The following is a 26,110-nucleotide window of genomic DNA, read 5'->3' on the forward strand; positions in this document are numbered from 1 at the left end:
GCAAGGAGGTGAATAAAAATTTGATAAGTTCTGATTGCCCTACTGTACTGTGCAATTTTTTACATTATTTTAAATTATTATATACTTAATATTATTTTGTTATTGCAAAACTTTATCACAGTTACACAATTATAATATATCTCACTATTTAAGTTATATATATCGGTAACCATAGGACTACATGCAATTTTATATATAGGGTTTAATAATAATCATCCTGTGGGCAAGGTTGGGTAGGTTACTTTACTAAATGTAATTTAGGTTACTGCTTACCTGTCCAAAATTGTAATAAGTAGGCCTAATGTAACTTTTGGATTACCCAAACTCAGAAACGTAATCGGATTACTTTTTGATTATAGAAAAAGACATAAAGGATCCATGAAACACATTTTCTGTGTCATCCTGGTTGACACATGCTCAGGTGAAACAAACGTCAACTTTTTTCAATGCTGAAATTATAATTTTTTTGCAAACATCCTTAATGAATTGAAAAGTAATCATGTAATTTTTCAAAAGTATCTAATCTGACTAAAATATTTTTGCTGATAATGTAACTGATTACATGTATTAAATTACTCCCCAACCTTGCTTGTGGGTTATTATGGCTGCGCATGTAATTGACTTTCAGATCGCACAACTAGTCTTATTGGCTCATTTGTTTCCGTCCAAGGAATATTGGCCAATCATGGTCTTGCATTTTGCCTGCAATAAAAGAAAGAGGCTATTCGATTATCTGCACCGGTGGAACAGTTTATACGGGTGAAAAGTGATTGCATTCGTTTTGGGACATGGTTGCCTCCCGGGCGTGAGCCAGGTGCACATCTCTGGAGTAGGATTCTGTTTTTTTCCAAATGCAAAAGTGATTGCTTTATCTGCCTTCATAATGAAAACTAGTTTGAAAATTCGAACATAAAATACTGCCTCGTTGACAACATGACCGAGAATCGCAGATTACTGCTCGATTTGAGGACCCTTATCTGCCTCACTGCTTTTTCCCGACACGTCACAGGGCAAACCCATGTGCACCACGGCTCAGCTTAATCGAACTCCCTCAGACAACGACCAATAGAGAATTATATCCTGAAAGGTTAATAAAATGAATTAGCATTGATTAAATATTTAGATCACTCATCTATTGAAAACATAGGAGTGACTTATGTTAATACACATTTTGTCATAATATTTAACTAAATAATGAATCTCTCCCAATGTTGACGTTTATTATATATTTGTTCACGTTAATATTACAGCGTGAATATTTTACTTTTAGGACATTTCCGGTAGTGTAGTGCTTTCACAACATCAAAGATGGCGGCCACCCTCGTTTCGTACTGGAGCGATTCAGATTCAGATAATGAGACCAAATCTCATGTTATTCCCGAAAAGGTTGAACCCGATGCTCTGGCACATCTTCAACCGTTGAAATCTGGCAAAACAATGTCACTGGCTGTCCTCAATTCAGCTCCCGAGGTCGCCGTAAAGGTACGCGAGATAGCTAGGCAAATTATTAGCCGGCTGCTAATGTAGCTAGCGTTAGCTTGTGACAGAAAAAAACCCGAAATGTAATGTTAACTTAATAGCTACTTAGCTAGCTACACTACATAGACCGTTGAAAGTAAAGTCACTAATTTAGCTAACGTTAGTCGATAATAATTTGATGCTGACGCTTAACACTAAGTAGCTAGCTGAGTCAAAAGGGGTTCAGTAATGTCGTTAGCTGGTCAGGCGGGAAAATGTTAACTGTCTTTAGCTTGCTAGCTAACGTTAGATAGCCCAACTTGCTGTTAACGATAACTTGAAGAACGTTGTGATTATGGTGGCCTATAGGGCGATACTTTGGCCTGCACGAGTTTTGCGATTTCAAGTGTCACCCATACTGATCAGCCAACACTCCGTCAAACGGAAGCGAACGCATCTCAATTCAAAGACTGTTTAAGAATGGTACGCAACGTTTGTGGGAAACTTGTTGTTCAGTACAAACGTTTTGTACTGAACGTGACGGTTTTTGTCGTCACCCAAGGTAACAACGTTTAATGAACTGAACGCAACACAGGATAGATGTGGGACAGCTAACTTCAAGCCCCTTTAACTTAGGTGTCTTCATAGTTTGATGATTGATCAGAATGGTTAGCAGTATAAAACCTGTCATGTTTCTTCACTCCAACAGGAGGCTGTGGAGACTGGCGTACATCTGGACCCCTCTCTCAAAGAGGTCACCTACAACCCCACATATGAAACCATGTTTGCACCAGAGGTAAAATTAACGTTAAAACATTTTAGTCAAGTAAACTGCGTTACTTCATTCTGACTGTACCTACCTAAGATGCTCATCATTAGCATATTCACGTTGCACCCCTTCTAGTTGGGTCCTGTCAACCCATATAAAAGTCAACAGATGGCTGCACCCAGGAATATGCTGTCTGGCTATGCAGAGCCTGCTCACGTCAACAACTTTATGTTTGAACAGCAGAGGAGGACCTTCTCCACCTTTGGTAAATATACCTTATTCACACCCCAGTCATTGTCTATGATAGAATGTTTAGCTGTGAAGTGGTCAGCCTTCCTTTCACCTTGAATCTAAAGTTTTAGAGGAATGTAGCATCTTAGTTATTTTTTTCACTTGTTATTCGCCGTTGCTTTCAGGCTATGCTCTGGATCCGTCTGTGGATACAAGCCAAAACTCCTCCAATAGCTACATCGGTGCAGTGGACGAGGCAGAGAAAAAGAAAGGTAATTTCCTGCTCGTTTTGCTTGTGGTGGATACCCTGTGTAAGTGACATCATCCTACGTCATACTTCCGGCGTCATGTCCCGACTCTCTTGAATGGGCTTCAGGAATATATCGTAAAATTCATGAAAACGTGGTTATTTAACATATATCATATTCATATTTGTTTTCGTGTATTGATTCAGTCAAACCCGATGTCTGTTATCAAAATATTTGACACAGTAAGACATCAACGGGAGTTAGGAAAGTCTGATTTGGACCACATCCCCTGCTGCGTTGGTAGCATGTCGGAGCGTGCCTGCTTGAGCTGAGGACTTACAGGACGGTAAGAACCTGTTAATAGGCTGTTTGATGTTGTATATTATTTGACACACATTTGTTTTTACTGAACATTGCCAGCCAGTACTTTTGAAAAATGCTATCCCTCCCGGAAAAAAATGTATATCCCGCCAAGCTGTCATAAGATTTGCAGTTCGTGTATAGATTTTCGGCTTCTTGCTTCTTCTTGGCTGTCAAATACGTTGAAACACAGCACTTGGAAACAAGTATGCAATTTAATATACAGTTTTATCGTAAATAGCCGTGTTTTCATGTTCTCATTCTTATCCACAAAACAAGGAATACGGAAGTAAAATTGACGAGTCACTTAAACATCGTGCATATTGCTAGCCGGTAAAGAGGATGTTTTGAAATGCAATGGAAAGCTGCTGAAATGTATATTGTAGTCATTGCTTTCTATAACAGTCAGTGAAAGAAAGAGAACACAATTACAGTTTCTCTTGTTTCTCCTCTCGTAGGATTGACTGTGTTTGAGGTTGGCCCAAAGAAGACTGACAAGAGGAAAAAGGTGCAAGGAGGTGAAGCGAATGACATTGACAATTACCTCGGGCCCTGGGCGAAATACGTGGATGAAAAGGACGGCGCCAAACCATCAGAGGTAATCAATGAATCAAACAATATTATGTGAAGGTCAAACAAAATTTGGATGTTTGTATTATACAGCAGCAGTGTGATTATTTGGATTTAACTGCTTTTTCTCATAGAAAGATATTGTCTGATTCTGACCGATTGTTTTCTGCTGATTGGTCTGTAGGAGGAACAGAAGGAGCTGGATGAGATCACAGCCAAGAGGCAGAAGAAGGGAAGGAACGAGGAAGAGGCTCCGGCGGAGGAGAAGACCATTCTCCATGGTAACTAACACTCATCTCCGCCATTACTACTTACATAACTGAACTGATCAGCACTCACTCAAATTAAAAGATAATGAGTTGTCGACCATTATGTAGTAAGTTCTCAATGTCTTACTGTTTATCTACTGTGTCTCCAGTCAAAGATGCGTACGACTACCAGGGGAGGTCATACCTCCACGTACCCCAAGACGTGGGCATCAACCTGCGTACTGCAGACATCCCAGACAAGTGTTACCTGCCCAAGAAACAGATCCACGTCTGGTCTGGACACACCAAGGTAGGGTGTGTGTGTTAGCTAGGGTAGCATACTGTGTACCGGAGTATTTTGAAATACACTCATCGGGGTTAGCTATTATAGTACTGTGATACACACTTCACAGCGTCTGTCATATTTACAGAGATGGGAAATGTGAGCGAGAGAGAAAGAAAGTGCTTTTGCAACAGAGGTAGTGTTGTGGAGATGTGATCAGTCCTTTGGTTCTGCCTGTATGCAGTAGCGAGAGAGGGGGCCGGATCACTCGGGTCTAAAATGAGCAGGGCTTCCATCTCACTTACACAGGAGCCAGTTGCAGACTGAAAAGTAAAGAGGGTTGAATACAAATGCAGCATGCTAGTGTGTTTGTGGATGGAGGGATAGAGGATGGATGCATGGATGAGAGGAGAGATGGGTAGATGGTTAATAGCGAGTTTAGACACATTTTCTGGTAACGCCATTGTGATTTTGAGTCAAATATCCTGCTTGACAGATGCCGTGAGCAACATGTCTTGGCACAAATCAGTGTGCAGCAAGGCATGCTTGCCTGATTTCTGCCTCTAGCCTTAGAATTCAAGAAGGATTTCATCTCTTTCTGCTGCGCCACTAGCCATAGGGCAGGCTATTGGGCCCTACGCAAACAGCGTCGGTATACGGTCCGTTCCAAAAAAGTAACAGCACAAGAGCATGTCGAAAACAACGCTGCGTTTGTGTAAAGTGTGGAGTGTCCTTTAGTCTAATCTCACACACACGTACACACACTGAACTGTCTATGATTAGAGGAACAGTGTTATCCAAGACAAGTTGTTAGTGGGTATTATCATACATGCAAACAGGGTTGTGGCACCCTGAAGCTTGGGGGGGAGGAGGGGGGGTTATAACTATACGTTCACTATCTGTCTAAGATGTGCCAAATAAATTATCTCCAGCTCAGGGCTCCAGCTATGCATTTGGTTTGCTAAGTGGATGGCTTGCAACATCAAGCTTCTTGGTTACAGCAGAGATGGCGCCTCTTGTGTGCACTTCCAGTAATACCGTATACCCCAGTATGAGAAGGAATGTTATGAAAATCTTGAGACCCCCCAAACCTACTTTTCAGAGGTTGAGTGAGGGAACACTCATCGGGTCACTCAGTTGCATCCAAAGATATTGGCATCCTTGCATTTTCTGGAGTAATTCCCTATTTCTTATAAAACAATTTGAAATTGCGACACCTCTGGTCTCCACAACTGATTGGATTTTCAACATTGCACAAGCAATTACATTTTGTACACTTAAGTTTACAAATGTAGTTTAGAAAATGAAGACAAATGTTATGAACCGAATTATTGGTACCCCGGAGCTAGTACTTGATTGCAAAGACTTTGGCCAAGATGACTGCAGACAAACGCTTCTCCTAGCCGTCAATCAGCTTGCTGCACCTTTCTACTAGCAATTTGGCCCACTCTTCAGCAGCAATTCTTTCATGTTTGAGAGGTGCCCTCCACCAACTGAAGTGTTGAGATCTCACCTCACATTATTCAACCTCCCATATTAGATTGTCCTGTGTTTCTTTTCATTGAATGCTTCATTTGGTCATCGGTAAACACTAGGGATGCAACGGTACAGTGGGCCCACAGTTCGGTATGTATCACGGTTTGTGGGTAACGGTACGGTTTCGGTGTCTTTATTTAAGAAAAAAATTGAAACACAGCACCCTTTAAACAATGAATAGGGCAGCAAATCTTTGGCTATGAATACTCCCATTGCTTTTGTTATTTCTTTATGTTTTTCTGAATTTGTCGCAAATTGTTGTTGGAAGGCAGCAGTGAGAGATTGTTGTTTTCGCTAAGGAGTGGACTCTCTTTGCTCAAGCTCCATCTGCAAGGGATACGGCCAGGTGACGGCGACGTAAATGACACATCATGTTAGTGTTTTCACTCGAGTAGCCTAGGGTGGCAAAGCAATGCTTGCAGACTGCACTTTGTTTACGGTCTTACCCTCGTCATCGTATTGAACACTGAATCCAAAATGTTCCCACACAGCGGATCTTCAACCAATCGCTGCCTGCACCTGCCCGCCCGTCCAGCATCACTACTCTGGACGGTTCTGACTTAGAATATGTCAAATACCTAGGTGTCTGGTTAGATTGTAAACTCTCCTTCCAGACTCACATAAAACATCTCCAATCCAAAGTTAAATCTAGAATTGGCTTCCTATTTCGCAATAAAGCATCCTTCACTCATGCTGCCAAACATACCCTCGTAAAACTGACCATCTTACCGATCCTCGACTTCGGCGATGTCATTTACAAAATAGCCTCCAACACCCTACTCAACAAATTGGATGCAGTCTATCACAGTGCCATCCGTTTTGTCACCAAAGCCCCATATACTACCCACCACCGCGACCTGTACGCTGTCGTTGGCTGGCCCTCGATTCATACTCGTCGCCAAACCCACTGGCTCCAGGTCATCTACAAGACCCTGCTAGGTAAAGTCCTGCCTTATCTCTGCTCGCTTGTCACCATAGCTGCACCCACCCGTAGCACGCGTTCCAGCAGGTATATCTCACTTGTCACCCCCAAAGCCAATTCCTCCATTGGCCGCCTCTACTTCCAGTTCTCTGCTGCCAATGACTGGAACGAACTACAGAAATCTCTGAAACTGGAAACACTTATCTCCCTCACTAGCTTTAAGCACCAGCTGTCAGAGCCGCTCACAGATCACTGCACCTGTACATAGCCCATCTATAAATAGCCCAAACAACTACCCCTTCCCCTACTGTATTTATTGAATTATTTATTTTGCTCCTTTGCACCCCAGTATTTCTACTTTGCACACTCATCTACTGTCAAATCTACCATTCCAGTGTTTTAATTGCTATATTGTATTTACTTCGCCACCATGGCCTATTTATTGCCTTTACCTCCCTTATCTCACCTCATTTGCTCACATTGTATATAGACTTATTTTTCTACTGTATTATTGACTGTATGTTTGTTTTATTCCATGTGTAACTCTGTGTTATATGTGTCGAACTGCTTTGCTTTATCTTGGCCAGGTCGCAGTCGTAAATGAGAACTTGTTCTCAACTAGCCTACCTGGTTAAATAAAGGTGAAATAAAATAAATAAATAAACATTTGAAAGACGGCAGAGCCTCTTCAAATTTGCTTCTCGCTAGTGCTCGCCATTGTCACGTTGGGGCTGGGAGAATATTTGTTTTTAGGTTCCCCTCGCTTCATGGGGCCCCTTTTTAGGGAGGTTTCCTACTGAGATGTCATTACAAATCGTCCATTGGTTGTTTAAGGGGGATGGGGTTGAGGTCACTGCGGTTACTACATTTGGACATATTGCTGTGGAGTAAAGTTTGTCAGCCCTCAGGAGCCCCCTAACGGCCCCAAGCAGTTGCCTGCCTTGCCTGTTCATAAGCTGCACGTCTGTGGATCTTAATGTACAACGTACGTGTAGTCTACAGCGCAATCAACACGTTTTGGAAATTATAGGAAAATGACAGGCATATCGTAATTCCGCGGGTTCACATGTGTGTATTGAACCGTTTGGGGCGTACGACAACATACTGTGTACCGTTGCATCCCTAGTAAACACAGCACTGATCTGTAATGCCAAAGAGCTCTAGTTTTGTATCATTGGTCCACAGAACATTTCCCCCAGGATTTAGGCTTGTTTTGGTGGGTTTTTGAGAAGTTCAATCAGGCATTCTTGTCTCTTTCTGCAGTGGGGTCTTCTTATGTTTACCAACGACCAGATGAAGCATTCAAAGAAAATAACTCTCCCCATCCCCCATTGGGAGTGCAATGTTCAAACCAGTGTCCAAAAACGGTCTCTTTGTTGAAGGTTGTGGCCAGGGAATAGTTCAGATCTGAATCCCGTCCATAATCTATGGCGAGAGCTGAAAACAGCAGCCAGCGAGCTCATTGCTGGCTACAAGAAGCATTTTTCGGGAGTTATCTTAGCCAAAGGCTATGCAACCAAGTACTCGCTCTGGGGTGCCCATTCATTTATCCATGCCACTTGTCTTTTATTTCTACATTTTAAAATTGTAAACTTAAGTGTACAAAATGGAATTGCCTCTGCAATGTTGAAATCCGATAACAAGGTGTGAAGACAGTCTTCATTTTATTTGTGAAGAAATGGGGAATTATTTGAACGCGCAAGGGTGCCAATATATTTGGCTGCAAATGTATGTAAGAGGAATTATAGCAATACCATACACACCTGCATGCTCAAAGATGGGCAGATTAATATTCTAATAATCTATCATGTCCATACGTTAACCTCTTTCTCTCTCATTCTCTCTCTCTCTAGGGGGTCAGTGCTATCCGTCTGTTTCCTGTGTCAGGTCACCTGCTGCTCTCCTGCTCTATGGACTGCAAGGTCAAGGTAAGGAACACTCTTGCCTCGCTCAGACACCGTCAAGTCCTCACTGAGGACCCAAAATCTGTCAGATTAAGCTAGAGATATCTGTTTTTTTGCGTTGGATGCGTTCCAATCTGTCGCATGTGAAAGGTGTGCAAACGGTTTGGCCTACATAGACTATTATGACCCCTCTCTGGAAGGATAACACTCTCACGAACATGATGGTGGTCTCCGGTTTGCTCTACGACCCTCACACGCGTCTTGGGACTCGTCTGATGTCGGTATAGCTGATCTGTCAACTTCTGTCTGTAGCGTCCTAACAGTTTGGTCTACACACTCACCTTTCCACAAACACGTACATGTCAGTGGTTTTGCTCTAGGACACTCACAGGCCTCAAAATACTTGTCTGATGGTCCCCCGGGACCAGCTGCATTGTTTTATGGAAGTACTGTAAATGTGGAGACTGTTTAGTGCCAAAAATATGAGGTTAAATGCATGTATAAAAAAAGACGACAATTTTCCTGATCTTTCTTATATCTCTCAGATATAGGACAGAGACGTCAGAACAAACTTACTTTAAAAAATGTCGGGGTACTATCTGTTGTTCTATGTAGTGAATCAGTTATTCAATGCGTTTGCATGGCCTAATAGCAGTAAGCCAAAATATTTTTGGTTCAAATAATGTTATAATATATTTTGTTATACTTCAAGGGTCTTAAAATTCTAAATCAAATAGCAAAATTATCCTTAAAACAATTACATTTAGCTTAGTTGAACCACAACCTACCTGGTTTAGACAGGGCTTAGACTCTTGTGGGTGATTAACAACTCAGTCAGATCTTCAATTTTTCCTGTCCTCATCTCCCCTTTCCTGGCCAGATATATATATATATATGATGTCTCTCTAGGGCAAACCAACATGTTTTTGGAGAAGGAGCGTCTTCTCTTCCCCTCTGTTCTCTCACTCCTCCATCTGTCTCGTTCTCTCTCCCATGGCTTAGATTAGTCATTCTATCCTGTGGATTTAGATATAAAGTTGGCTCTGTTCTGTCAAAGGTCTCTGGGCCCCTGACTCCTCACTGTTTGTCTGTCTGGTAGAACCAGGGGCCTACTGGTTTTAATGCTCTTACTGTCTCAGATGAGCCCTTTGCTGATTTCTTATGAGACCCTCAGTGGTTGCCAGTGGGACTGGTGCATCAGACACTGGCCCATGCTGGTCGAATCTAGTCAAAGGATCACACAGTGCTTTTAAAAATATTTTCTTCTCTCTTCCCTCTCCTCAGTTGTGGGAGGTGTATAACGAGAGGAGGTGCATACGGACATTTATCGGTAAGTGGACTATCTCTGTTTACTGTTTCACACTGTGTTTCTGTTTCCGTGTGTTTTGCTACAGGGATTACAATGCCCCTTGGGTTAAGAGAATAAGACCTTAGCTCAAACCACTAACCAGCCTAAGTGTTGTCATCTCTAAGGGTATACAAAACCAAATGCAATTCTTAGTCAATCAAGCACATCACTTCAACATACGATCTATCCACCAGTACAAGTTAGTTGGATTCCAATCAAGCACACTCCTCTCCCTTGGCAGATCTCATTAATGTTTCTAATTCAATGCGGAGCGAACTTGATTCGAACATCGGGGGAATAATGGATGTAAGAGTGTGTCAGAGCGTCGCACTGGGCCACGGTCAAGGAGAGTGACATCTCATTACCCTGTTTCCCACTATTCCAGAACTCTCTTGCAGTGGACCGTTAATTCAGCATTAATACATGTATGGAATGTGAGTTGACACTGTTGGGGGGGAGGGGTGTAAGATGTGGAGTAGATTCGAGAGAGAGAGAGAGCGCTAAGTGAACATTAATGGAACATAAGCTTTCCGCTGAGTGTTGAGGATAGGTTTAGAGTAGACAGAGGCACGGAGCTGGGAATTGCATGCAGGTCACTCCCCATCCCTCCCTCCTGTGGACAGGCTGGGCTGTCAGAGTAGATTGTTTTCCTTCAGCTGTGGTTCTGCCTGTCGGCTCCCTCAAACACCATGTATAATTCAACAGCCCTGGGTAGATAGGGGGATGGGGTGTATAGAGGGCAAGAAATGGAGAGATGAAGAGTGCGTGTGTTTCAGCAATGGAGCTTCAGAGAACGCAGTGGGGTTATTTCAGAGTAGCAAGCGAGCTAACTAAAGTGCTAACGTGTGTGTGTGTGGTGACGATGTCTAGCTTGCGTGTGTGTGTGTGTTTTGCCCTACCTTACAACACATCTGAAGCCAGGTCTGTACAGTGCCTGTGGGGTTAGGAGTCTGTAATGGGATGTGGGATAGGCCTGGTTAGAGCGTGGACAGACAGATGGCTAGCCTCGACGGGAACCTGTTATTGCCGTTGTAGGCTTTCATAACAAGAGGGGCGCCTGAGAGGGGGGAGAGAGACCAGCGGGACCAGACGTTACTTAACCTGACTCTATAGACACACACATACAGTTGAAGTCAGAAGTTTACGTGCACGAGGTTGGACTCATTAAAACTCATTTTTCAACCACTCCACAAATTTCTTGTTAACAAACTAAAGTTTTGGGTAGTCGGTTAGGACATCTACTTTGTGCATGACACAAGTCATTTTTCCAACAATTGTTTGCGGACAGATTATTTCACTTATAATTCACTGTATCACAATTCTAGTGGGTCAGAAAGTTTACATACACTAAGTTGATTGTAACTTTTAAACAGCTTGGGAAATTCCAGAAAATTGTCATGGCTTTAGAAGCTTCTGAGTCAATTGGAAGCTTTTTGAGTCAATTGGAAGTGTACCTGTGGATGTATTTCAAGGCCTACCTTCAAACTCAGTGCCACTTTGCTTGACATCATGGGAAAATCAAAAGGAATCAGCTAAGACCTCAGAAAAAAAATTGTAGACCTCCACAAGTCTGGTTCATCCTTGGGAGCAATTTCCAAACGCCTGAAGGTACCACGTTCATCTGTACAAACAATAGTACGCAAGTATAAACACCATGGTGCAAAAGTGCAAATCAATCCCAGAACAGCAGCAAAGGACCTTGTGAAGATGCTGGAGGAATCAGGTACAAAAATATCTATATCCACAGTAAAACGAGTCTTATATCCACATAACCTGAAAGGCCGCTCAGCAAGGAAGAAGCCACTGCTCCAAAACCGCCATAAAAAAGCCAGAATACGGTTTGCAACTGCACATGGGGACAAATATTGTACTTTTTGGAGAAATGTCCTCTGGTCTGATGAAACAAAAATTGAACTTTTTGGCCATAATGACCATCGTTATGTTTGGAGGAAAAAGGGGGAGGTTTGTAAGCCGGAGAACACCATCCCAACCGTGAAGCACAGGGGTGGCAGCATCATGTTGTGGGGGTGCTTTGCTGCAGGAGGGACTGGTGCAGGAGGAATGGGCCAAAATTCACCCAACTTATTGTGGGAAGCTTGTGGAAGGCTACCCAAAATGTTAGCTCAAGTTAAACAATTTAAAGGCAATGCTGACATACTAATTGAGTGTATGTAAACTTCTGACCCACTGGGAATGTTATGAAAGAAATACAATATGAAATAAATCATTCTCTCTACTATTATTCTGACATTTCACATTCTTAAAATAGTGGTGATCCAAACTGACCTAAGACGGGGAATTCTTAATAGGATTAAAAGTCAGGAATTGTGAAAAACTGAGTTTAAATGTATTTGGCTAAGGCGTATGTGAACTTCCGACTTCAACTCTAAACAGAGGGGAGGGAGAGTGTGAGGAGGGATAGACGTAGGAAGGAGTGGAGACCAGGGGGAGGAGTTGAGGGAAAGTGGGGTATAGTAGAGAGCTTCTCACTCCATGTCCCCTTTGTGCTTAAGCTTGTTTTTCTTCCTTGATGCGCCCTCTCCCCACCCACCTCTTCTCTCTGACCATCAGTTCCACTTTGGCTTTCAATCTCTTTCTTACCTTTTTCCCCTCTGTCTGTGATTTTATATTCCACCAATGAATGTGATTTGAAAGGCAGTCTGATCAGGGGCTTTGACAGAATAACAGAGCAGGAGGAATATGTCCATATAAAATGTGTGTGTTTCTGTGTCTCTCCCTCCAGGCCACAGTAAAGCAGTGCGGGATATCTGCTTCAACAACACTGGGTCTCAGTACATGAGTGCAGCCTACGACCGCTACCTCAAACTCTGGGACACCGAGACGGGTCGGTTCAGTCGTGGTGACCATGTTAAAATTGCCACAAATGTTCCACCGTGTCTGGGGGCTGTCATTGAACAGAACAGTCGTGGCAATGATAGAAATGGCACAAATAGAGCTTTCACGATTACTTGACATTCCGAGAAGCACGTCAGTTCTGTTTAGCACAGTTCTATGAGAATGTTTCATAATGTTATGCCCTGCTGAAGGTGGCCAGCATGGTTGAACATTCAGATAGAAGTTTGTTGTGTAGATCTGGGTACTACCAGTGGGACCAGGGAGAGTCTCTGCTCTCCCAGTAGAGGGCAGTAGAGAGACTCATCTGCCTCTTGTTGTTCTGTAGAACCACTGACTTGTCATAGCGCCTTGTGTACGAGTCAGCGAGCTGTATGGTTAGGGGACATTTAATGTACATTGTCAACTTGTGTTGATTAGAAATGTGCCATTTTCAATTAATGAGAATTCATCAATTGCATTGAGGATGTTGGTTTTGACAAATCTGATTGAATTGCCATAATGCCACCGGGAAGTTATGTCTGGGTGTTTCTGCACTATAATGATGACAATGTGTCTTGCAGACAATCTGTGTGGTTTTCTCAAATGTGTAGTAAACTGTCCCTCCACAGGCCAGTGCATCTCCCGCTTCACCAACAGAAAGGTGCCATACTGCGTCAAGTTCAACCCAGACGAGGACAAGCAGAATCTGTTTGTGGCTGGCATGTCAGATAAGAAGATTGTTCAGGTACTGTCATGACACACACGCCACCTAGAGGCTGATGGCAATACGAGAGAGCGAGCGAGAGATCTGTGAAAGACAACAACCTACTAGGCAGAGTCCCCTCGCTGGAAAAGCAATTAACTCTTTAAACAGACAATCTCTCTATTTACCCTCTCTATTTTTGAATAATTTTGTCACTTTATTAAACTGTAATATTGGTGTGTGTGTTCCAGTGTTTGTCTATGACAGGAGTGTTGTGTAATTTATCGTTCACATTACCGGTGTGTGTTTAACCTGTTTTCAATATCTATTAATTGATCTCTTCTCTCCATCCTGTGCTTCCCCCCCTCTCCCAGTGGGACGCGAGGACAGGAGAGGTGGTTCAGGAGTATGACCGTCACCTGGGAGCGGTCAACACCATCACATTTGTGGATGAGAACCGCCGTTTCGTCAGCACGTCTGACGACAAGTCCCTCCGCGTGTGGGAGTGGTAAGTGACAAACAAGAGACTGCTGAGCTTCTTGTCTGCACCGACCCTACCATAGCTTTCAAGCTTGTGTGTTTTGGCTGACGGTCTGAATCGGCACCGTTATGTTGATGAGTAGCATCACTCTTTGTATTATACCTCATTTGCATAATATCGCTTGCTTGTACATTGGCGCCAACAGCTTGTCCTGCCGGTGTTCTAGATGCCTCTCTGCAAACTGAACTCATTGCCAAAGAGTGTTTCACAAGTCATAAAGTGCAAGTGAAAGTGGAGGAGGAATGTGTTGGGTTGAATTGGGTTAGGGTGCTGCTATGGGTTGCAGGTCATGGGAAGTTCACTACTGTTGAAGTCCCCTCTTCTAGCGACGTGCCTAGCTTGTAATGTCAGGGTCTTGCATAACTGCTCCTGTTCCGCTCTATGTTTACTTATTTGCTCATGACGTGTTTTAGATTTTTATAGAAAAATACAAAAGGTATTACACCAGGGGTGTCAAACAAATTTTGCCCCGGGTCGGCATTCGGTCTTCAACGATGTCCAAAGGGCCGTACTTAAAATGTGTTATTTCCATGCCGTCCAATTTAAACAAATTTTTAAAAAACAACAGTCCTCTGTCCATTTTTTAAATGTCTGATGCTCCCTGACTGTAGTCATTATTAGCGAGCTGGACAGTCAAGAAAATGTATGAATGTAGGTCCATTGACTGCACAGCACAGGAAGTTGGTGGCATCTTAATTAGGGCTCGTGGTAATGACGAGCGGCATTTTTGGAATGGTATCTCCATATGTTTGATGCCATTCCATTTGCAACGTCCCGTCCATTATGAGCCGTTCTCCCCTCCGCAGCCACCTGTTGTTCACAGTGATAATTACCGAGCTAGACAGTCAATGTATGAATATAGGTTCATTATTATTTCTACACAGTTTCATTTGGTTTTAGTCATTTTAAAGTATATATAGTTCATTTCCCTTTAAAAAAAAATGTTTTAACCAACTGTGGGCCAGATTGGACCCCCTCGCGAGCCGTATCCAGCCCGCAGGCCGTATGTTTGACACCTTGTTTTAGACATTCATGTTCTGTCTTTCCACTCAACCGCCAATCACCAAGCCCCCCGAGAACGACTTGCAAATTAGCTTGGTTTCCATGGTGATAAACAAACGCTGGTCTGTTTACCGCTAAGATGATAAATATTTAAGACCCGGTAACGAAGGATGGGCATTTCACAAGGATTCTTAGAGGGAACACAGATTCTACTAAATACCTCTTTTTCAATCAGTTGTGTTTCTTTCTGCAATATCCGGTTGGCGTGTTTGTTTAAGCTGTAGGATTGACTGGTAGGAAGACGGTGCCAGGTGTGGGTTTAGTAGTGGAGTCTGTGGAGGGAGTGGGTTTGGTTGGTGAGAAGGGAGTGATATGCACTCTTGGACAGCCCAATTCTGATCTTTTTCCACTAATTGGTCTTTTGACCAACCAGGTCAGCTCTTTTGACAATAATTGGGCAAAAGATCAGTTGGGCTGCCTGTGTAAACGCAGCCTATGTGAGCGAAGGGCTTGAGTGCACATCCACCGTTTTGGTCTCTGCTGTAGTTTTGACAGGTAATTGGAGACATTGCACTTGCACTTGTTATCTTTCACAATAGAATGTGCTTGTTAGGGTAGAGTGTGAAACATTCACAGTCTTTTGGCTTTGAGTGTTGAGTATTTGAGTGGATTGCACACTCCATTCAGGGTCCACTCAGGGGCTATGGGAGTGTAGTGGGGGTGCGAGAGGTGTTTATTATGGTGGAGAGAAGAACCTGTGCCAACGAAAGGCTTTACTGCCCCCACTCTGTCTCCCCTGGATACCACCTGGCTGGCTCTGGACTCCCCCTCTCCCCAGCTCAGCTGAATTAGGCAGAAATAAACATCACTGACATGGAGTCAACATCACTGACATGGAGATAGAGGTGGTACGTTGTGTGAATTTGGGAAATATGGGGATTTGCAATGAGACAGGAATGAGTCCTTGTTCACACACAGGCATATCACAAACTCTACCACCCCCTTGGCTCCTTTTGTGGACAACACACCCACAGAGTGAAGAGCTCTCTCGGAGGCTGGCTGTCAGTAGTTGAGATATATTTGTTGCGGATGTAGAGATGGGCTGGGCACGATTTAGAATCAATACAGTGTACTACACTATGCCAGCAAGGGGCATCAAGTCCTTATTATAAACACATCAATTACACACACACACACACACACACACACACACACACACACACACACACACACACACAGAGAGAGTTACTGCCAACCTTCCCCCAGTGGCTACAGGCTCTGCACCCCCTATGGATCAATTACATTAGACACTGTAGAGGGTAAGATATAAACCAGGGGCCCTTTTGATCCAAGTGTCACAGAGGAGTGCTGATTTTTAGGATCAGTTTTGTCTTGTAAATCACAATGAATTTGATTACATGGACAAGGGGACCTGATCATAGATCAGCAGTCCTACTCTGAGTGAAGCTGTTAATGTGGATTAGGACTGACTGGGGCAAGTTAGGGTCTTCAGGAACACAACTTCACCTGACGGTTTATGGGCTTTATTAACAACACAAACCCGGGAGGAAATAGCAGCAGTCCACTACAAACTCTGGTGGTGTTATTCCTATCCTTGTTCTTTTTCTCTCCCAGCTCTATCCGTCTCTTTCCCAGCCACGCAGACACATTGAGAGCAGGGTTATTTTTGGAGCTCTGAGAGGAGATTTCACGTGTTTTGCTTGTGTTCAGAGACTTGAGTTTGGCCTGACTTCTCCGCTGTTGACGTCAGCCAGCACTCGCTCAGGGGGCCGGTTTGGGTTGCGTGTGTGTGCACACGCTCTACATTTTATCTTGTTTAATCCTACGACTGACTGCATGTGCATGTTATGTTGATAAGGTGTTGTATTCGGGATCATAGGCCGTTATTTTTCTGTAGTTCCCCCTGGTTTGAAAATGGCAGTCCTTTTCCTTCTGTTCCTGGTTTGTCGGGTGGAGATAGGCCTAGCTGGTGTTTATAGGATAGAACTGTGCAGCACTGCTACTCTAAACCACTCCAGCTGTTTGTTGTCTGAGAGAGGGGGAGGGATGGAAGAGGGAGCGAGACAGAGATGGCCTCAGTCCAAATAGACAGCCTCCCACTGAGTGAGCAGTCTCGAACCCGACCAAATCCAACCTTCTTTTTTTTCTTCCCGTATTGAAGTTGCCAAAGAGTCTGTCATTGAAATCAGACCCTAGTCACTGTTGCTTCCTAGGGTCGGGCTTTCGAGACTACTGAGTGAGGGGAGGGGAGGATCAAGTCAACACGCACGCACACACGACGTTAGGCACAGTCATGGACAATCTGCAGGCTGCCACTGGGGTTGGTGTCTGTCACGCAGCCAGGTGGGACAGGACCAGCGAGTTGGATGATGCTGGGCAGACCCAAGAACAACATACCTCCATTTGACTCTAAAATTCTGAGAGTGGAGGGTTGAGAAAGGGAGAGCACGAGGACAGAGGGGGGAAGTGTAGATTTAATTGGATGCTAGCGTTTAAGCAAACTTTTATTTTAGTATTGTTTTTTTCACTTAACCTTTATTTAACTAGGCAAATCAGTTAAGAGCAAATTCTTATTTTCAATGACGGCCTACCGGGGAACAGTGGGTTAACTTCCATGTTCAGCGGCAGAATGACAGATTTTTACCTTGTCAGCTCGGGGATTCGATCCAGCAACCTTTCGGTTACTGGCCCAACGGTTTAACCACTAGGCCTCCTGCCGCCCCAAACATCCAGACATTTCCAAACATGGCTTGGAAATGCATACTATTTACATATCTGTAATGCCAGCACTGTCTGGATCCTAGCTGTACTGTCGGTGTTCTATTTTGGATGTCTGCTAGAATCATGTCCTGCTTAGAAACAGCTCAAGCTGCATTGCATGACTTTGTGAATGTTTCCAAACCTGAGAGCATTGCTGCTAGTTATCAATACTCATGCCAGTAATGTCATGGTTGACCTTTGGACCGTACTTGACTGTACTCTAACTGATTTGTTATGTTTTACAGGGACATTCCCGTGGACTTCAAGTACATCGCAGAGCCCAGTATGCACTCAATGCCTGCTGTAACACTCTCGCCCAATGGTGAGTGGTGACAGACACACACAGACAGAGAGAGAGACTGGTGTACATATTCTGGCACTTAGCTTTTTATTTGCCCCTCTCCCCCATCCTCTCGTCCCCCATATCTTTCTCTGAGCTGTTCATATTTGTCCTGACATGGATTGTTTCTCTTTAGTCTAAATAATGGATGAACTCTCACTGGGAGAGCAGACCACTCCACTCTGTCCCCCACAGCTCCACTCCTAAATGGCAGCCAGGCAGCAGCCCTAGCTGGGACTGCGTACGGAGCCTTTCTTCCTCTTATCGTTGTTGTTTTCTCTCCAGTTTAACAAAAGAGAGCCGAGGTCGGAGCAGTCGGGTGAAATTGGCCCAGTTGTGTTCATCCGTTTCTCATCCACATTTTGGGATAATGGCGTCCTTTTTATGTGGGTTTGGTAGGGAGGCGCTCAGAAAGGCAGGACACGCACGCAGTGGAACTCACACACACACACACACTAGGAATTTCCATCATGTTTCTTTTCAAGTAGTGTAGTGATTCGTGAAATGCTTTGGCACGGCTGCCCAACCAGCATTGCTGTTACTGAGTCCCAGTGTCTGAGAAGGAGAGAGACGGGGAGGGTTGCTAGCTAACTGAACGTCTGTGAGGTTGACATAAAATGTGTGTCCCAAATGGTGACCTATTCACTATATAGTGCACTATTTTTGAACAGGGACCAAAGTAGTGCACTATATAGTGAATAGGATGTCATTTGGGATGTAACCCAAGTGGGCATTCGCTCATCAAAAGTCTTCATATTTTCCACAAGGAAGGCTCATATTTTTCAAGTGGTTAGGGAGAAGAGCTGCCAGTGCAGTCTTCTGTGGTGGTCCACTCATACAGACCATAAAAAGTAACATTTTCTTGAGCTCAACCAACCTGGCTTTTTCGACTCAACCAACCTGGCTTGTTTCTACAGTTGTATCCCATTCCAAACAAAACTGAGCTCCTCAAATGCATTAGCTGCTTTTCACACTCTGAAAAAGGTTGACCAGAAATATGTTGTTTTGAAATGCACAGGCCCATTGGAGAAGTCCTGACCTGGGCTCAACCCCTAACATCAGCAAGCTCAAACTAAAACTGCACTCTGAATAACTCTAAATCAAACCGTTTTTCAAAATGATATTGTATTTTCTCCCCTCGTAGGTAAGTGGCTGGCCTGCCAGTCCATGGACAACCAAATCCTGATCTTTGGAGCCCAGAACCGTTTCCGTCTGAACAAGAAGAAGATCTTCAAGGGCCACATGGTGGCTGGCTACGCCTGCCAGGTGGACTTCTCCCCAGACATGAGGTAAGACACGCAGAGTCCCATTCATTAGAGGACACCATTGCAAACAGTAGCAAAACGTTTTGCAACGAAACAAAAGTTTCTTATTGGACAAATTCAGGTAGTCCCTCCCTGTTTTCTAATGAATATGACCCAGGGCTTCAGGGTTCTGATGTTCAGTGACATCGCCGCGGAAATCAATTAAAAATGTTTTTGGTCACATACACATGGTTAGCAGATGTTATTGCGAGTGTAGCGAAATGCTTATGCTTCTAGATCTGACAGTGCATCAGTATCCAACAGGTAATATCTAACAATTCCACAACAAAACCTAATACACACACAATCTAGTAAAGGAATGGGATGAGAATATATAAGTATAAAATATATGGATGAGCAGTGACAGATACTGTGAAGAATACAGTATACATTATATACATATGAGATTAGTAATGTGAGATATGTAAACATTCTTTAAGTGGCATTATTAAAGTGACTAGTGTTCCATTTATTAAAGTGGCCAATGATATCACGTCTGTAGGTAGGCAGCTGCCTCTCTGTGCTAGTGGTGGCTGTTTAACAATCTGATGGCCTTGAGAGAGAAGCTGTTTTTCAATCTCTGTCCCAGCTCTGATGCACCTGTACTGACCTCGTCTTCTAGATGGAAGCGGGGGGAACAGGCAGTGGCTCGGGTGGTTATTGTCCTTGATGATCTTTTTTGCCTTCCTGTGACATCGGGTGTTGTAGGTGTCCTGGAGGGCAGGTAGTTTGCCCCCGGTGATGCGTTAGGCAGACTCACCACCTTCTGGAGAGCCTTGCGGTTGTGGGCGGTGCAGTTGCCATACCAGGCGGTGATACAGCCTGACCGAATGCTCTCAATTGTGCACCTGTAAAAGTTAGTGAGGTTTTTCGTTGGCAGGCCACATTTTATTCAGCCTCCTGAGGTTGAAGAGGCACTTGCGCCTTCTTCACCACACTGTGTGCGTGGACCATTTCAGATTGTCAGTGATATGAACACAGAGGAACTTAACTTTTGAAATTCTCCACTGCTGCTGTCGCGTTGATGTGGATAGGGGGCTGCTTTCTTTGCGGTTTCCTGAAGTCCACGATCATCTTTTGTTTTGCTGACATTGAGTGGGAGTGTATTTTCCTGACACCACACTCCGTGGGCCCTCACCTCCTCCCTGTAGACTGTCTCGTTGTTGTTGGTAATACACTGTTGTCGTCTGCAAACTTGATGATTGAGTTGGAGGCGTGCATGACCACGCAGTCATGGGTGAACAGGGAGTACAGAAGGGGGCTGAGAACGCACCCTTGTGGGTCCCCAGTATTGAGGATCAGTGGAGTGGAGATGTTGTTTCCTACCTTCACCACCTGGGGGTGGCCCGTCAGGAAGTCCAGGACCCAGGGTCTCAAGCTTAATGATGAGTTTGGAGGGTACTGTGGTGTTCAATGCTGAGCTGTAGTCAATGAACAGCATTCTTACATACAGTTGAAGTCGGAAGTTTACATACACCTTAGCCAAATACATTTAACCTTTACTTAACACCCATCCCGGATCCGGGAGCATCCTCATCAGTAAAAGCTGACTAGCATAGCCTAGCATAGCGCCACAAGTAAATAATAGCATATAAATATCATGAAATCACAAGTCCAATACAGCAAATGAAAGATAAACAACTTGTGAATTCAGCCATCATTTCCGATTTTTAAAATGTTTTACAGCGAAAACACAATGTATTTCTATTAGCTAACCACAATAGCCAAAGACTCAACCGCATATTTTCAACATGTTTCTACCGCATAGGTAGCAAAACCGACCAAATATAGAAATAATTATAATTAGTCACTAACCGAGAAACAACTTCATCAGATGACAGTCTTATAACATGTTATACAATAAATTTATGTTTTGTTCGAAAATGTGCATATTTGAGGTATAAATCATAGTTTTACATTGCAGCTACCATCAAAAATATCACCAAAGCAGCCAGAATAATTACAGAGAGCAATGTGAAATACCTAAATACTCATCATAAAACATTTATGAAAAATACATGGTGTACAGCAAATGAAAGATAAACATCTTGTGAATCCAGCCAATATTTCTGATTAAAAAAAAAAAGTGTTTTACAGCGAAAACACAATATAGTATTATATTAGCTTACCACAATAGCCAAACACACAACCGCATTTATTCACCGCATAGATAGCATTCGCAAAAACCAGCAAAAGATATAAAATTAATCACTAACCTTGACCAACTTCATCAGATGACAGTCTTATAACATCAGGTTATACAATACACTTATGTTTTGTTCGAAAATGCATATTTAGAGCTGCAACCCGTGGTTATACATTGTGAATATGTAGCATCGATTCACCAGAATGTCCGGAGCTATTTTGGACACTCACCTAATCTGACCAAAGAACTCATCATAAACTTTACATAAAAATACTTGTTGTATGGCAAATGAAAGATACACTGGTTCTTAATGCAACCGTCTCTCGACGCAAAGAACGGAAAACTCCAAAAGTCCCAATAAACGTTGAATAAACTGATAGAACTCGGTTGAAAAAACATACTTTACGAGGTTATTATCACATGTATCAAATAAAATAAGAGCCGGAGATATTAGCCGTGTATACCGAACGCTTATCAGAAGACAATATGGGGGTGCTTCGCGCGCCTAGGTAGAGAAAGGAAATTCCTGACCTGCCACTCCAAAAGCTCTTGTTCGACCTCAGATCAAGCTAGACACCCCATTCCACCTTCCACTGCCTGTTGACATCTAGTGGAAGGCGTATGAAGTGCATGCATATCGATAAATATTAGGCAATTGAATAGGCAGGCCCTGAAACAGAGCCTCGTTTTCAGGTTTTTCACTTCCTGTCTGGAAGTTTGCTGCAAAATGAGTTCTGTTTTACTCACAGATATAATTCAAACAGTTTTAGAAACTTGAGTGTTTTCTATCCAATAAGTAATAATAATATGCATATTGTATGATCTAGAATAGAGTACGAGGCCGTTTAAATTGGGCACGATTTTTTCCAAAGTGAAAACAGCGCCCCCCTATTGACAAGAAGTTAAACTCAGTTTTTCACAATTCCTGACATTTAATCCTATTAAATATTCCCAGTCTTAGGTCAGTTAGGATCACCACTTTATTTTAAGAATGTGAAATGTCACGGAACAGTCCTAGACAGGTTAACAAAGACCGTGGGCTCTCCTTCTCCGTGGCCGACGGGAGTAAAACCCTCGCAGGGCTGCTGGCCCAGACGGCATCCCTAGCCGCGTCCTCAGAGTATGCTCGGACCAGCTGGCTGGAGTGGGAAAAGCATAATCGGCAGCGCTCAGAGCCCAAAACAGCCTAAAGAAATATCCGCCATGTTGCGCCGTCAACATTAGTCAGAAATAGCATTATAAATATTCACTTTGATGATCTTCATCAGAATGCACTCCGAGGAATCCCAGTTCGACAATAAATGTTTTCTTTGATCCATAAAGTCCATCAATTATGTCCAAATAGCTTCTTTTGTTAGGGCGTTTGGTAAACAAATCCAAACGCGTGTTCAGGTCCAGTCGGACTAAAAGTTGTATTACAGGTCGTAGAAACTTGTCAAACTAAGTATAGAATCAATCTTTAGGATGTTTTTATCATAAATGTTCAATAATATTCCAACCGGCGAATTCCATTGTCTGTAGAAAAGCAATGGAAAGAGAGCTACCTCTCGTGAAATGCGCGTGACTGAGAACGAGGCTGCGGCCAGACTCCTTAGTCAAACAGCTCTCATCCGGCCCCCCTTCACAGGAGAAGCCTGAAACAACGTTCTAAAGACGGTTGACATCTAGTGGAAGCCTTAGAAGTGCAAAATAACCCATATCCCACTGTGTATTCGATAGGGGCTGAGTTCAAAAACTACAAACCTCAGATTTCCCACTTTTGCCTGCCATATGAGTTCTGTTATACTCAGACATCATTCAAACAGTTTTAGAAACTTCAGAGTGTTTTCTATCCAATACTAATAATAATATGCATATATTAGCATATGGGACTGAGTAGGAGGCAGATACTCTGGGCACGCTATTCATCCAAAAGTGAAAATGCTGCCCCCTATCCCAAAGAAGTTAACGGCCCGTGTCGGTGGCACTGTATTGTCCTCAAAGCGCGCAAAGAAGTTGTTTAATTTGTGGGAGCAAGATGTCAATATCCGCGACGGGGCTGGTTTTCTTTTTGTATTCCGTGATTGTCTGTAGACCCTGCCACATATGTCTTGTGTCTGAGCCATTGAATTGCGACTCCACTTCGTCTAAATACTGACGCTTTGCTTGTTTGATTGCCTTACGAAAGAAATAACTGCGCTGTTTGTATTCGGTCGCCTTGCCATGGTTAAATATGGTGGTACGTGCTTTCAGTTCTGCAAGAATGCTGCCATCAATCCATGGTTTCTGGTTAGGGAAAGTTTTAATAGTCAGTGGGTACAAAATCTCCTATACACTTCCTTATAAACTCGCTCACCGAATCAGCATATATGACAATGTTATTATCTGAGGCTACCCGGAACATATCCCAGTCTACGTGATCAAAGCAATCTTGAAGCGTGGAATCCGATTGGTCAGAACAGTGTTGGATAGACCTAAGCACGGCCCTTCCTGTTTTTAGTTTCTGCCTATAGGAGGGGAGCAACAAAATGGAGTCCTAGTCAGATTAGCCAAAAGGAGGGCAGGGGAGGTCCATGTATGCATCACTGAAGTTAGAGTAGCAATTGTTGAGCGTGTTACTCACTCGTGTACAGCAATCAATATGCTCTATAGAATTTAGGTAGCTTTGTTCTCAAATTTAGCTTTGGTAAAATCCCCAGCTACAATAAATGCAGCCTCAGGATATATGGTTTCCAGTTTGCATGAAGTCCAGTGAAGTTCCTTGATGGTCGTCTTGGTATCCGCTTGCGGGGGGATATACACGGCTGTGACTATAACCGAGGAGAGTTCTCTTGGGGGAGAATGCGGTCGGCATTTGATTGTGAGGAATTCTAGGTCAGGTGAACAAAAGGACATGAGTTCCTGTATGTTGTTACAATTACACCATTAGTCGTTAATCATGAAACATACACCCTTCTTACCGGAGAGATGTTTATTCCTATCGGCGCAATACACTGAAAATCCCATTGGCTGTATGGACTCCCACAGCTTGTCCCCAGCTAACCATGTTTCCGTGAAACAGAGTATGTTACAATCCCGGATATGTCTTTTGGAAAGCAACTCTTGCCCAGATTATGTCGACTATGTTAACTAAGGACTGGAAATTAGTGAGTAATATACTCGGGAGCGGTGAGTGGTGTGCGCGCATCAGAAGCCTCACTAGAAGACCGCTCCGGCACCCTGTCCAACGGCGGCATTGTTTCGGCCTCTGGAATCATTTCAAATGCCGTGCGAGGTGCAAACAAAGGATCCGCTTTGGTAAAGTCATATTCCTGGTCGTTGAAGTCTCTGATATCCAATAATTCTTCCTGGTTGTATGTAATAACACTTAAGGTTTTCTGGGCTAACAATGTAATAAATAATACATAAATAAAATTACAAAATTACAAAAATACTGCACAGTTTCCTAAGGACTAGAAGCGAAGCTTCCATCTATCGGTTCACCTGGTGTTTGTCTAAGTGGGATAGGTAACACAGCAATGGTACGAGCATGTTTTCAAATAGAGATTTTGTTTTCCTTTTTTTTTTTTTTGTACCTGGAATCAACCCATGTATTTTTGTTAGCAAAGGGTTTTGAAGGGTGGAATGTTACAAACTTCAGGAAGAGATAGAGAGAGAGAAGCATGCCCCAAGCAGGTAATATTGTGTTTATCCAGAAACAGACAGATCCATACACTCACCTCTACTTCCCTCTATAACGAGTCCTTCAGTCATTGAGTGTTTCTGAGCATATCCTGTACTTAGTGCCGAATATACACCCCTCCAGGAGAGAGCTAACCAGGCCACCTACCTCATTTTAGCACAAACCCCAATTAAGAACCCCCTCACCCTCGCCGTGTTGCCCCCACCCTTCCCCGTGCCCCATCGCTCACCCTTATCAGCAGGTACCTTCACTTCTCTTAGTAACCATGGAAACAGCAAGTACCCCCCCACCCCCTTCGCACAGAAACCCAAATTCACACAACCTCTTAGGTGAAATGCAACAGGATACATTTTTAGCAGGGAGGCTAACCTCTTTCTCTCCTCCCTTCTCTCCCTTTCTCGCTCCTCATCCCTCTCTCTCTTGTAGCTATGTGGTGTCTGGCGATGCGGATGGGAAGCTGAATATCTGGGACTGGAAGACCACCAAGCTGTATCACCGGATCAAGGCCCACGACAAGGTGTGCATCAGCGCCCTGTGGCATCCTCATGAGACCTCCAAGGTCATCACCTGTGGCTGGGACGGACAGATCAAACTCTGGGACTAGAAACATGGGGGTGGGGGGTGCAGATGGACTCCCTCTCTTTAGGGGGAGAGGTGGTGGTCTTTCTGTCATGTATTTTCCATAATTTAATGGCAGTCATAGGGCTGGTATCCAGTCCTGTTTTAACTCAGTGTATATTTCTACCCCATCTGAAGAGGGGACACCGGTGGATTGAACTTTGAACTGGTGATTTTGATAAAGAGCTGTATACATTTGAAGTTGGAAGTTTACATAGACTTAGGTTGGAGTCATTAAAACTTGTTTTTCAACCACTCCACAAATTTCTTGTTAACAAACTATAGTTTTGGCTAGTCAGTTA

General features: G+C 43.5%; 1 protein-coding gene across 1 annotated transcript; it reads left to right on the forward strand.

Moving 5' to 3' along the window:
• The first annotated feature begins 1,307 nt into the window (after positions 1–1,307).
• Positions 1,308–26,063, forward strand: LOC120024599 (pre-mRNA-processing factor 17-like). Its single transcript, XM_038968888.1, has 15 exons — positions 1,308–1,482; positions 2,168–2,254; positions 2,363–2,492; positions 2,644–2,730; positions 3,525–3,664; positions 3,821–3,917; positions 4,055–4,194; positions 8,479–8,553; positions 9,814–9,859; positions 12,621–12,722; positions 13,342–13,457; positions 13,790–13,923; positions 17,985–18,061; positions 19,224–19,368; positions 25,617–26,063. The coding sequence occupies exons 1-15, from the start codon at positions 1,309–1,311 to the stop codon at positions 25,792–25,794; spliced, it is 1,728 nt and encodes a 575-aa protein (XP_038824816.1). The 5' UTR covers position 1,308; the 3' UTR covers positions 25,795–26,063.
• Positions 26,064–26,110: the final 47 nt, after the last annotated feature.

Source organism: Salvelinus namaycush, chromosome 29 (assembly GCF_016432855.1).
Source record: "Salvelinus namaycush isolate Seneca chromosome 29, SaNama_1.0, whole genome shotgun sequence".
Lineage (NCBI taxonomy): Eukaryota > Metazoa > Chordata > Actinopteri > Salmoniformes > Salmonidae > Salvelinus > Salvelinus namaycush.